Below are 13,888 nucleotides of genomic sequence, written 5' to 3'. Positions count from 1 at the left end.
TCCCCTTTTCTGTGAATGCCTATTCCCCTGCCAAAAAAGGAATCACTGAGATTTGCTAGAGTGTTGCAACAGCAATGGCAAAAGCAACAACACCTTTCCTTAGACAGCTAACAAAGAAGCTCCTGAAGTAGGGGAGGCTTGTGCCCTTTGCTTTCCTAAATAGCTGGAGATTAAGAAAAGTCAGAAAAATGTGGCACACTAGGAACTACTGAGGACACATCTTCTTGAGGATCCCACCAAGAAAGTGAGGAAGACATCTCCCCCTTCTGAAAACAAAGCCCTTGGGAGTTTGCTTTCCCTTGATAGCTCTGCATTTTACAGTTGTAAAGTAAATGCAAAGTAACCTATTTTCAGGCTCTCTGTGTTAATGTTCCTGGTTGGTGCCAGCTTCACGTTGACAGGAGGTGCTTAGCAGGGCATTGCCTCGGCAAGCCTTTTTATTTCAGCTAACTGGAGTTACACAGTTGCAGAACTCCAGGGAACTGGCAAAAAAGGGTTTCTTTTTTATTTTACAAATAACTGCAAGCATTCCATTGTTTAAAAGGAGAAGAAGAAGACGATGAAGATGAAGACAAAGAAGAAGAAACAACAACAGACAGCAAAGAACTGATAACCACTCCAATCTGCTACTGGGGCATTCAGTAGGGTGTCAGTGGTTGTCGCTTGACAACTCTACTGACTTTAAAAACAACCTCCAGCAACAAGGAAAAAAGTGGGGGAAAGGCTGTGGCATGTGAAAAAGGCTTGCGGTTCTGGTTTGAGGGAGAGAACCAGTGGTCATTCCAAAGTGCCACTTGGGAACCTGAAGAAAAAGCTGGCACTGGTGGCAGTCTGGGCAAGCTTGGCAAGAACAGCAGGTGGTTCCTGGCAACCCATAATGTGGGTAGTGACCTGAGCTCAGATGACATGACAACTAGTGATGTGTGACAGCATAAAGTATATTTTGGCTCTGAGATAATGAAGGTGAAGAATTCACTTTTGAATGCTTTAAAGAAGTATTGTTTGCCTCCCTTTATATACAGAGTATATAATCAGGTCACAGGGCTATGGAAGGCAAAGTGGCTATAATGATTGAGATATGGCTTTGCCATGAACCTGGTACCAATGTTAGGGTGATTACAGATTTAAAGCCCCCTCTTCTCACCCCTTAATACCCAGTCTAATGAAGAGGTCGGGGGGGGGGGGGACAAAAACAGAAGGGTTGCTAATTCTTTTGTGACATTTTGGATGGTCCTAATTTTGTGGATTTGGTGCTTCTTTGTAAAGATTAATGCAAAATGTCTCCAGAACAGCTTGCCCCCTCTGCACCCACCTCCAAGCTTTCAGCACTCTCATCCTTCATAGACTTCTCCCCACACCTACCCAGTAGCTGCAGGGCATATTCAGCATTCTTCAGAGTACTTGAAGAAAATGCTATTAATAAATAGATATGGAACACCCTCATGACACAGTGCTTTAGGATACCTATCTCACTAGGCCTGTCAAGCAGGTCACTGTACTAATTTTATCATTTTTATAGAAGAGGAATCAAGGCTGAAAAGTGTGAATTGCCCAGAGCCATCTATTGAATCTGTGGCTGAGCTGGGATTTGAAACCAACTATCTCAGGTTCAAGTTCAGCACTATCTACTTACTAGCTTTCCCTCTATTTTACTGTACTTTGATGCTCCAGCTGAATTATAACTACACTTCTAAATAAACAATGGCATGACAGAAAAATATTTGGGGGTGTTCATGAGCTTAAAGATTCACGATTGTGCAACATTAGAAAGTATAAACTCATCTGGCTATTAGGGAGTGATCTTCTGGCTCCCTAGACAGTGTCTATGTCAGAGTCCCATATCCAGGGTTAGAGTCAGCTTTCCTATCTTAGAGCTGGGTGTCAACACTCCAATCCCCCTGCACTCCCTTGCAGCTTGTGCAGAAAGAACCACGTTGGCTGCCCTCTGAGGCTGGAAACTTGACCTCAGGGAGGGCTTCATAGGGGCATTCCAGAGAGAGGAGAGCAGATTGCAGAGGCAAGGGGATGACCTATCTTGTGACTTCTTTAACCTCCTTCTTCCCCCCTCTGAAGCACCCCAACTAGATGACTGAAAACAACCATCTAGCAGAAATTCAGAGCAAGAAGGATGAAGAACTGAAGAGTGTCTCCACCGTTCCTTCTACCGGCATAGGATGAATTCAGTGCTTATGTGCATCTTGATTGGATTGTGACCTTATTCACCTTACAGAGACACAGCTGTGAATGGCCATCTCACCCCTTTTCCCAAATTACTATTTCCTGATTTGTTGAGGGTAACATGGATTGCATGGTCACTGTACAGGCCTGGGGGCAGGGGGAGAATGGAAGGGTGGACAGCACTCTGAAAGGAAATCTTATTTATATCTGGTTTTCTTTACTGTTTCTAGGGAGTGTTCCACAATGGTGCCATAATTTTGCTCACTACTAGCTACTGCCAGTCTCTGTGCCTGAGGTCTGATGGGAGCTGCAGTGGAGCAGGAAATCAATCTGATGACTCTTACTGGAGAGTACATAAAATCAGCTCTGGAGTTTGCATGTTTGAAAGTGTAAAACACCCAAGAATGTATTTGAGGATCAAGGATGGCCAGTGTAATGGAACAGTAAGCAGTTTTGTTCATCTTTTCTTTGCAATTGTGAACACAACTTGCCACAGAAAGAAAGCAATTTTAAATTGTGCAAACATGTAAGCCATCCTGAGGCTCTGCGATAGGACGGCATACAAATACTCTAAATAAATAAATAAATAATAAATAAATAAAGGAAAGGAAAGGAACTGAATAAGACATGATGATACACTCATTTTTTGTTCCTCAGTGATGTGGTAAAAACTGCAATCTGGTTTGCATGTCCTTATAAGCCAGGATTCCCCAGAAAACATGGTTTAATATAAGCTGTGAACTGGGCCAACATGACACTTAGACTATAATGTATTTCAGATACTCATGCTAGTACTTGGTCTGTAAGACATTGTGCTCTACCTTGCCTCACAGCTAGAATAAAGTTAAACAATAGGTTTCTTCATAATAATTTTAAATCTAGTCTTAGGGTCAATGCCAACTGCTGAGTAAAACTGGCTTGTTATCTATGAGATGACTAAACTATTGTATCTAATAAGCATCAGTAGATTTGTAGTAGTGAGAATGCCAAAGGATAAATTGAAATGTCCATTATAATGCTGTATTCAACTATTAATAAGATGGCAAAGCTCTCAGACTCTTAATAATAGCTTCTTCAGAACAAAGATACAATAACAGCTGAACAAATACGCTTAATGTTTAAAGTATTATCTTGGTGGAGTCTGCATCAGGTTCTACAGGAAATGTGAGCCACGTGCAGGCATTTTGTTCATGCACAGGGAGAAAGTGGAGAGTAAGTGTGGGAATGCATGTAAATTGCTTCCCAAAGTCCCTATGGGTTGAGTATGAAGGTCTGATAAGGCAAAGTTGTAATCACAGAAGCTATGTAAGCACAATCAGCTGAACATGCTTATATATACTATCCTTTTCAAACCTCTGCTTCCAATGCACAAAGATATAACCAGAAGCTAGTGTTGGAACACTAGGGTTGTGACTTATTTATATGTTCTTGTTCCACTTCCCCCTTTAGTTCTATCTGCAAGAAGAGCTATTGTTTTTAGAAAGCCATCCCGTGTTTTATAGTAGTTCAAGAATGCCAAATCTGGATGAGTTCCAATTCAGGTTTTTTTTTACTTTGTTTAGCTGCTCTTGGGTTGCACACGGTTAGACAACTGTGATAGATTCTTGCAGGCCTCACTTCTCCCTTCTGTTTGAATGGAATTGTTTTAAGAAAACCAGATTTTGTTTGCTTTTTCTTCCCTTTGTGTTTGTGTATGTGTGTGTGACCTATGAAGGATCTTATGGTAAATTTTATATGTTTACCCATTTGGAAACCTGTGAATTTCAGGAGAGGTCTGCTTCAGATTTCTCAATAGTGTGTGCAGTAGATTAGGGTACAATCCTATGCCTTTCACAGTAGATTCACATAAGCTTCAAACCTCAGGTATTCATCTACATCCAACATATGGAGGGAGATGTGATGGTGGTGACTCCATTGCTGCTGCTACTTGTCCTGTATATTTTCTCTAGACAGCTATTTCTAGATGTCTAGTTTTAGCACTGGAGCAGGATGGAAGGGAGGGTTAAGGTGACAGCTCCATCCTCACCTTTCTCCTTGTTCCCTGGCACACCTTTTTTCATCATGGAGACCCTCAGAGAGGCAGTCAGTGTAGCTCTTTCTATGCCAGCTATAATGCAGACAAGGAACAGGATCATATTTTGGTGTCCCAAAATAGGGTGTCTGAGGCCATTAAGAGCTCGAGCTCTGGAAATTTCTATGCCTTCCCCAGACAATGTCAGGGGAAGCAAAAGCATTGTACCCTTACTATACCAAGAAACATTCTTCCTTGCATGGGACACATTTAAAAAAAGAAACCCATAGAACCAAATATGCTTGTAATTCTATGTGATCTTTCTGAGTAATGGCTTTAACACATCCATGAGATACAGGACAATGAATAGTTTTTAAATGACTAATATAGGGGTCATTTACCTCAAAATTGCAGCAATATATATTTGCTAAATTAAGAGGCTTGAAATTTTCACAGCTCCTGCCCATCACAAAATATTGAAACACTGGGAGTTTTGGCTGTGAAGTAGGTTAAATGTTTCCTAAACTGCTAAATGAATCAGAACGCTTCTGACTCATGCACCATGACTCACATTTTCAGAACACTTGGTATCTGTGTATGAAGTATCTTCCTTCACGACAGTGATAAGGGCATTGGAGAAATCTGTACTATACCTTCTAGGTCTGCATGCAATCACTACTCTAAGCAATAGCCATCAAGTAGCTTGTCTTCTCCTTAGTCTTTATCTTCCACAGTAAAATGTTAAGTCTGCCTTTGTAATTCCTTCACCTTTGCAGACATTTTTCTCTGAGGACTGTACCAGCTGGCATTTAACATGTTTTGGTACACCAGCCAGTTACAGAGACTCCTGTCCAGTAATTCCTATGCTGGGGCTCAGGTATCCAGAATCATCCTGGCAGTTGGCCTTCCATGAGGTTTAGGGAGGGGGCATAGCTCATTCGAAGAACACTTGCTTTACACATAGAAGGTCCCAGGTTCAATCCCTGGCATCTCCAGGTATGGTAGGAAAAACCCCCACCAGAAAGCCTAGACAGCTGCTGCCAGTCAGTGTTGGCAGTATTGGGCTTGGTGGGTCAATATTCAGGCTTAGTGTAAGGTATCTTCATATGTTCTTATGGGGTACCACTTCATTGTGCCTGTTGGGAAGTTAGAAAAGCCACATATACATCACTAAAAGAAGAAAGACATCAACAAACAGACAAAAAAAAGGGTAACAGGTATACATGAAATATGGGGATTCTAACTGATATGTATAGTTACCAATTTGATTGTTTTAAATAGAAATAAGAACTAAACAGGTGACATAGTGGTCTGCTATCCAGGGGCTAATTTTTGACAGGCAATGTCAAGACTCCTTCTTATGGTTCTTCATCTTAACTTTTTCATGAGCTGGACAGCACTTCAAATAGAGAACTTGCAGCACCTCAGGAAGAGGACTGTAAAGTAGCAAACATGGTCTCCCTACTGGACATAAAAGTAGATGGGTAAATAGATATGGTGTGTGAGGTGGGGATAGGGGAGAGTGATAAAGTGCTTTCTGGTTTTGTGATGTTTTACAAGGAAGTGGAACTCAAACCATCTTTAAGAGCAAGAAAGCTGTTGCACATAGCAGCTGCTGATTCTATGCAGGGGAGCAAAGCTAGCAAATTGAACAGGACCCATCCAAATAAGCATCAAGAGCAACACTTGCTTCTAGAGTATCTTTGCACACAGAAAGCAGTTTCTATATATGGAACTCCCTTGTTGAATTGAGGCACAACATTATGCAACTGAAGTTATATGTTCATTTTACATTCACAAATAATCTTCCAGATGCATGACACATCCAGTGGTATTCACATTAATATGCTCCTTATTTACAGGGCACAGGAGGTATAGACTGCCATTTTAAAGTGGAGAAGAATTTAGAAAGTGGATCTGTAAGTCTGGAATCTGCACGAAATAGAGGGATATATGTTGGCCTTCTGCCTAATGGTCAGGCCAAACCAGTTGTTCATACTGGAGAAAGCAACGTTTTGTTCTACCCACAAGTTGTCAAATGTAAATAGCATTTAAAATTGTCACTATTTTACTTTGAGAAAATATTGTTTGCAAGCTCTATATTTTTAAAAGTCATTGATAAAATCTAAGAATGAGATTATGTATTATTACTTTAATAAAGTAAATATGTTAAATAGATTAAGCTGCAGAGGCTTGTTTTATAATTTAGCCAAATAGCAGACATGTGGTGAAGAAGTTATTAGAGGTGGAAGATCTGTATTTGAAACATTTTTTATTATGTAGTCCCTGAAAAACTCTTCTAATGCTTTTAATTGTGCAGCTATAAAATGTATACATTGCAATGTTAATATTAGTTCTCCTGACAGATCTAAGTATCAAAATGGTACTGATTACTATTCTGCATTGGGCTGGCTTGAACAAGCACAGAAGGAGTGTTTCCTGAACCTGAACATTCTTGGGGCACAATCCAGTATGCCCAGAAACCCCATGCTCAGATTTTTGGCCATCTAGCTGGGGTGCTTCAGAGGAGGTGACTGGAGCAGCTTTAGGATACCTCCTACCTTGGCCACACCAGTGTCTTCTGTTCCCTGCTCCCAAAATGCCTCCTTTACTCCCTGTGCGAAGTTGCTTTCCTCATGTCAGAGCACAGCTAGTTCTTTTCATTCTGGCTGTGAGACTGCAGGAGAGAAGGATTGAGTTGGAGTTTCCTGCTTCAAGGTCAGACTGCTGTCTCCAGCCTCCAAGCTGGTAATTGGAACTATCCAGTGGGCCTCCAGACAATGTCAAGGGGACCATATAATCATAAGAATCCCTTAAGGTTAAGAATTTCCCTCCTTCTTTTTTGGAAAGAAGAAAGTATAGGAGGTACAGGAATATCTCCCTGGAGTAAGCCACTTGATGTGCTTATAACATATGAATTAGATTTTCAAGGCAGCAACAGGAATTTATTACCAACTTCTTTTGCAATTTTGAAGAGTGATGAGCTTCTAGGAGAAAGCCAAGTATGTGTATCTATAACATTCAGAAGAAAAAGGAATGGATATTTATGTCAGATTATATGATATGCTATTCTTTTCTATTATATATTGGTATCTTGCAAGGCCTACTTCCCTCTTGAATTTATTGGAAGTTTCTTGAGAAGTAAAAAGTGATGGCCTTTAATCTTTCTCTTAATTAAAATTTAGTTGGCAGAGAAAAGCCTATGGGAACATCTGCAACTCCTCCACAGCAGAAAGAAGTCAAAGAATTCAAGCAGCAACAAGTAGGAATTGAGAATCGAAGAGCCTACCATCAACCAAATTCTCCTGTCTCAGGTATGGATCAACAAGTCTACAGCACAAAATTAGTTTTGTTTTGCTTCATCAGTCTGACATCTCAGGGACACCAGTCTGGTGGCACCAGTATTCTCACCCTTTAAGGTGCATATTGATTTGTGGATGAAGGCTCTGTATTGTTATAAAACCAGTGTCCAACGGGTGATAGAGATAATCTGTCTTACGATGCCAGCCAGTTGGATTGGTCTCTGAACTGACAGGCCACCTGTGGCAGCTTTGGAAAGCTTTTTAAAATGTATCTATCCATTATACTTTATCCATATTAAGCAACTTTTGTATTCTTCCTGCAAATGCTCACATACAGATTATTGTAGGCTTTGTTTTTACATCGCATTTTTTTCCTGTGGCAGGGTATGCTTTTTTCCCCCTTCAACCTGAGTTTACTTTTAACAAGATTTTTAAAATCATGTGACTGAAGTAAGTATCAAACCAATAATCAGATTAGATATTATACAATGGGTTTCAATCATAGATCACTGCCTTATGTTGCATCATATGATTAGTACATCTAAACCTGGCATTGTATACTGTGATGGTGAAGAAAAGGCTGCAGCCTATAGTGGTAGCCACAATTTTTCCATGTAAAGTTTCCAGCCTCAGGGCTGAGAATGTCCTCCCTAAAATCCTGGACAACCACTTCCTGTCTGTGTAGAGCAAGAATTTTGAACCTCTGGCCCACAGAGGGTCTGAACCCCATCCATGGAGGCTCAAGTTTCTCCTCTGAGGACTGCTCTCTGAGGGAAGTAAACCACTCAGGTAACTTGGGCTATTGGGCAGTATAGACATGTAATGCTGAATTAGATGGACCAACAGTGTGACTCAGTACATAGCAGCTTCCTATATGTCTATGCTCCTGCTGTGGCAGGCAAACAGCACTTTCCCATCCCCTGCTACCTGAGTCCTGTTTAACTAGAAATACTAAGAATTTGCACCTGTGTTCCCCATGCAAGCCTCTGAGACAGAGCCCTTCTTCTACCACCTGGATGTGTGCATTGATTGGGAAAGTAAAATCCTGGGAAATGTTCATGCGAATGAACCTGAACAATGCCCGAGTGTCACTTTCGATTTCTTCACGCAACTAAAGCATGTGGCTGCTTATTTATAGATTGCAAAGCTGGCTTCTTAGGCACGTTTCCCCCCTTTAAATGAACTCATTCTTAAAGTAGATTACTTTAGTAACCACTCTAGATGCCACATAATAAGAGCCAATGTCAAGGCAAAACTATTATTAGGCCAATTATTGTTTAATATGTTGAAGTTATTTAAAATGTTAGGTATCCTTCTTCAGGTTTATTTGCTTAAAGCATTAAAAAGGCAATATTTATACAAACTAATGGCGTGGACTTGATAAAGCTGAGCTTTCTTATAAGCAAATGAGCACAAAACGTTTATGATGGGTATGCATTAATTGGGTTATAAAGCATCTGGCTCCAAGAAACAAGGCAGTGAAAATTTTCATGAAGGAAAAGCATATTATTTCAGCTAGGAAATACAACACAACTAGATTGCAAGGCTTCCACTACAACAAGTTTTTGTTTATTCATGTTGATCTCTATTCATTATAACCAAAGACAAAAGGCAAAAACAGATTGCATGAAGAAGTCTGGCCTATCCATCTATTTAGCTTTCAGAATTTTTTTTTTTCTTTTTTGTCAGGGTGGATTTGCATTTTGATCCCCTGAAGTGTGACTAATCCAGGGTAACAATCAAACTCAGTTTACAAAGTGGAACATTTTTAGCCTGTAGGAAAAGAATGTCATTTGTTTACATGACTACAAAGAACTATTTATACAAAAGAACTTGCAGGGCATTCTTTGCTTATGGATTTTCTGAGAGAAATTCATCATTGTGGCAGGATCCAGGCATTACCTGCGCATTGGTCACAGTGTCCATTGCTCTAGTACTTCAAATAGAGATGGTCCTAGACATCTTCTTTATCCTCTACGAGTTTGAAGTCTAGGAACATCCAACCTTATAATCAGTTACAAAAAAGCACGATTCACTCACCATTAATGATGTATAGTCTGCATCTAACGTCTTTCTGGGTATACTGGGCGGTATGCTTACAGCTTGCTCATTCAGCCCAACTCCATCAGGAGGTTTAATTTAACATTCTCCCTGATTTCTGACACCGCCCATTGAACTACTGATAGGCTGACATTTGTGGTGCAAGCAGGACATATTTTCAGGGGTGATATAGTCTATTTGTAGCCTATTTGTTACATGGTGGAACATCTAGCTTGGTGTTTTCATAAAATACACCAAGGAATATGTGCCATATTCTGAAGAAAAATCAGTCTTTTTTGCCACTGCAAGAAGTCCTTTCTTCCTTATCAACCATTTCTTGCTTTCTTTGATTCCCTGGGAACAATTCCCTGCTTTCTGTTGCTAGCTAAGTTAAGAGCTGTGTTGGTTTGCACTAATACAACATCACTAGCACAAGCAACAGAACAACACTGGATGATACCCAATACATGTCTCTTTACAGATTTGTTACTCTGCAAGGTCTTCCATATCAGTACTATGAATGCAGTTTCATTAACCAAGCATTGGTAGTTTTTTGTGTAATACATTCAGGGCAGTATCCAATCCTACCCATCCATGTCCTCCCAATTCCACTGTGGAAGTGGTCTTTCTTGCAGAACTGTTCTGGATGTAAGCACTGACAAGATCAGAAATTTCTCAAAGGGAGCAAACTGATGGTGCTTCCTTACATGAACTCTGCTGATCTGCTCCCTTCCAGGAATGAAAATTTCCACTCATTTTGGGTCATTTCCAGGAAGCACTAAATCACCTTTGTGCAACCAATGGGTACTGCTTGCACCACTGAATTGTTAGGGTGTAAGAGAATCAGCATGGGCTTGTTTATTTCATTATTCGTTTATTTTAGTGGCAATCCTATGTACACGAGCTGGGTAGAAGCCCTGTTGCATTCAATGAGCCTTTTGTCCACTGTTAGACAATTTCTACTTTCCTTTTGAGCCAAGCAGACCTTATCAAGTGCATCCTCACCTGTTGAGAGTTGCTCTCAGTGCCTCAGGGCAAATTCCACTTCCCATTTTGCTGCCTTGATACGATGTCAAATACTGGCTTTCATGTGGGTGTGTGCCTAAATGAAATATGCACAAAACTGATGCAGTGAAAAAATCTCTTGTGCTGATTTTACCACATCAAAAGAAAGCCTGAAAGAAGGACCTAAATGTATCTCTTAATTAAATGACTGAAAAAAATTGGATCCATTGTCAGATTTTTAGCTGATCAGTCTCTTAAATGTACATATATCTGAATTGGTTGGTGACAACTAAAATACTGTCATACTTTATTTCATATCAGCTCCTGTACTAGGGTTCCTTTGATAATAATAAAAATAAATGCTGAGCACATATAATATGTCTTTCTTAATGTTGATGCTATTTTAATTTCCCAATAGCAGAGCTCTTGAAGGGAGGGGCCACCTGTATGAACTTGCAAGAACTTCTGGGGTGATCCTTCTAGAAATAGGATGGGTGTCCAATGGTGTTAATGCATGAGTGTCTTCTCCAAATAGCCCCAGAGCTTTGTCCATTAAACCAGGGAGTTCTCCTGAAATGCCTGAAGAAGGCCGCAACCTACATTTTTGTGCTAAGGAATGTGAAAGAGTTGCTGATACCTCCTCCTTCAGAACACATCTTTCTACTTCTAATGAGAAGGATAACTGAAGAAGGCAGTGGATGGGCAGGCAGGCTGCTCTTACGACACTACTTGAAGCATTAGAGAGTTATATTCAGCTGTCCTCAGGGCATTATTGCTCCTGTTTCCCAAAAGGAGATCCTGGAAAGTCTGGGATGAGCTTCCATTTTCTGTAGAATGCACCATCTGGCCGGTGGGATTAAACATCTGCTCAAAATGGAAGTTCAGAGGATGTAAATACCTGATTCAGTGGGTGCTAAACTTAACTGAGCCACATCATTTCATCAATTAATCTGTCTCAATCAGTTAGCTTCACAGCTACTTTTAAATATTTCTCTGTTCTGTTTCCAATTAAAAGCACATGCTCATAGTTTAGAAGTTCAAATAACAACACTGTTCATCAATGCATTTCACATTAGGAACATCACTTAATTACTTTTCTGGACTCAAAATTTATACTGGAAGAATCAAAATGCTTTTGGGAGAAATCTGTTTTCAGCAGAGAACCAGGACTTCCACATTGTACATGTTGAGTGGTTCTCATACTTTTTCATCTCTTTGTGGAAATAGGAGAGTGTTTCTTCTGCCAGTGAAAATCTTACCATGCGTGAAGTAGAATAACACTCTGAGAGCTTCTGCTTTCCTTCTCTCCCCACTTGCATTGCAATAGCACATTCCATGAGATTATACTCAACTTCCCATGCTGCTGGTGGTACCAACAGACTCTGAGTCAGAAATGTCACATGCACATGCTTATATTCTGTGAAATAAATCATTCAGCTTGTTCATAATTAGCTTGCATGGGCTTTAAAACAAAGAACTGTTACCTCAGTTTTGCTCTTTCAACATTCTTTGTCTAAAGTTCAGTTTTTCAGATGTCATCAGGTTTCTCAATACACATCAATCAGGTGTTTGTATGCTTGACTTGAGCCTAATTGCATATTACCATTTTTCTCTGGCTAGTTTCAGGTATCTACTTCCAGTGTACACAGACGTGTTTTCAGAGTAAGTGGGGTGATTTCAGTCCCTACAACTCATAGCACATTCTGCTACATGACACATTGCTGGCATCATACATTTTGAAAGTTGCTTTCTGTGGCATGTTAGCTTTGAATTGCTATGCACATGTATAAGAACCACTGTGCATTGTAGGGACAGAAGAATCCTTCAAATGCCAAGAGAAAATAGCAGATGGACAGTGGTACATTGAGATCTGAAATCATGTGGTTCCACCAAACGCCCATTCAGTCAAAGAGAGAGTTAAGAAGAAAAAGGAATGTTGTACAGAATCCTTTCTTACATAAGCTAATGTTACATAGATTATAACAAATGAATAATAAATAATTTAATAGACCTGGCTCTGTAAAATATGTTACAATATATGCTAAAAAGCCTTCATGAGTGGCCTAATGTGACATCAATAAAGACTGAACATAACAAATGTGCACAAATTAGAAACAGAAATCTGCACTTTGATACATGTGAAAGCAGAGGAGATGGAAATGGATTACATCAGTTATACTTACCAAGGCTGGAATATAGTGTTGGGCTTTTATTCTGGAGCTGCTGACATCTACTTTTACTTTTGTTTGTTTGTTTGGCTTTACACATTTATTATGTTTAGTCTTGTATCATTATATTAGTCCACTGATGAAGGCTTTTGGTTTGAAGTGCAATTGGTTTGTGCTGTAATCTATTTCACAGCTTTGCTTAACCATTGCTTAACTGCTCTGGAACCTGCTTGGATATGGAATGATATATAAATAAAATAAATATAAATAATGATGCCTTATTTATTCAGGCAGGCAGGCAAGCAGGCAGACATTCAATTTCTGTACCACCACATAGTCAAAGCTGTCTGGGTGGTTTACAGCAAGAGTATTCAGTCATACTACAGGTCCACCAAGCCCAACATTGTTGACCTTGGCAGCAGGTCTCCAGGGTTTCAGGTGGGTTTCTTTTCTAGCCCAACCTGAAGATTCCAAGGACTGAACTTGGACCTTCGGTGCAAAGCAGGTGCCCTCTCTACCACAGCCTCTCCACAGCCACTTCTGATGTTTGCACTGACATTTACTCTTACCACCTTTCCCCAAATTTAGCTCCTGCTAAGTCAATTACCCAAAGCACTGTGATTTGGACATACTGCTTTTTTAAAACTTCTCTTTCACTTGTTACCTTTACCTTTGAAAGAGAACTTCTGACTCATCATAATCCTGATCCATTATTGACATTCTGTACTTTGCGGAGGAGATGAGAACTATCCAAAATCATTGGTCTCTTTTCCCTTCAGATGATAAATGGAAAGTGTCAGTACTGACGGGAGATTCAGGAACCCAAGCAAATGTCACCCTCTGGATATATGGAGACAAAGGGATTGCTGGACCAATAACTCTTGGCAAGGACAAAAGAGAACAGCTGTTTCTACCCAGGACTGAAGATGTATTTCAGGTAGCTAACAAATGCCTGGGGATGTTATTTCTCTGCATATTTTCCCCACAGAATAATTTTTTACTATAGCAAAGAAAAATACCTCCTCCTCAGATACCACCTCAGATATATTTGCCCAATGTCTTTGGATGCAGCGTTAAATCAGCTAAGTGTATAGGGCAAATGGCAGAGGGAATACTCCTTTCTGTCCTATTGACAGAACAGGGGCAACTTCAAAGGCAAATTGTTTTCTGTAAGGCAGTTGTAG

General features: G+C 40.1%; 1 protein-coding gene across 1 annotated transcript in view; it reads left to right on the top strand.

Moving 5' to 3' along the window:
• RP1 (RP1 axonemal microtubule associated) overlaps positions 1-13,888 on the top strand; it is a 211,587-nt gene that overhangs the window by 52,506 nt on the left and 145,193 nt on the right. Inside the window, exons 14-17 of the mRNA XM_044424207.1 lie at positions 2,409-2,621; positions 6,052-6,229; positions 7,375-7,503; positions 13,484-13,641. Coding sequence (XP_044280142.1) covers positions 2,409-2,621; positions 6,052-6,229; positions 7,375-7,503; positions 13,484-13,641 — 678 coding nt within the window. The remainder of the gene's footprint in view (positions 1-2,408; positions 2,622-6,051; positions 6,230-7,374; positions 7,504-13,483; positions 13,642-13,888) is intronic.

The sequence above is a fragment of the Varanus komodoensis genome, unplaced genomic scaffold (assembly GCF_004798865.1).
Source record: "Varanus komodoensis strain SLA01 unplaced genomic scaffold, ASM479886v1 scaffold14_1, whole genome shotgun sequence".
NCBI classification, from domain to species: Eukaryota; Metazoa; Chordata; class Lepidosauria; order Squamata; family Varanidae; genus Varanus; species Varanus komodoensis.
The sequence above is the reverse complement of the archived record's forward strand: the minus strand, read 5'-3'. Positions and strand labels throughout refer to the sequence as shown.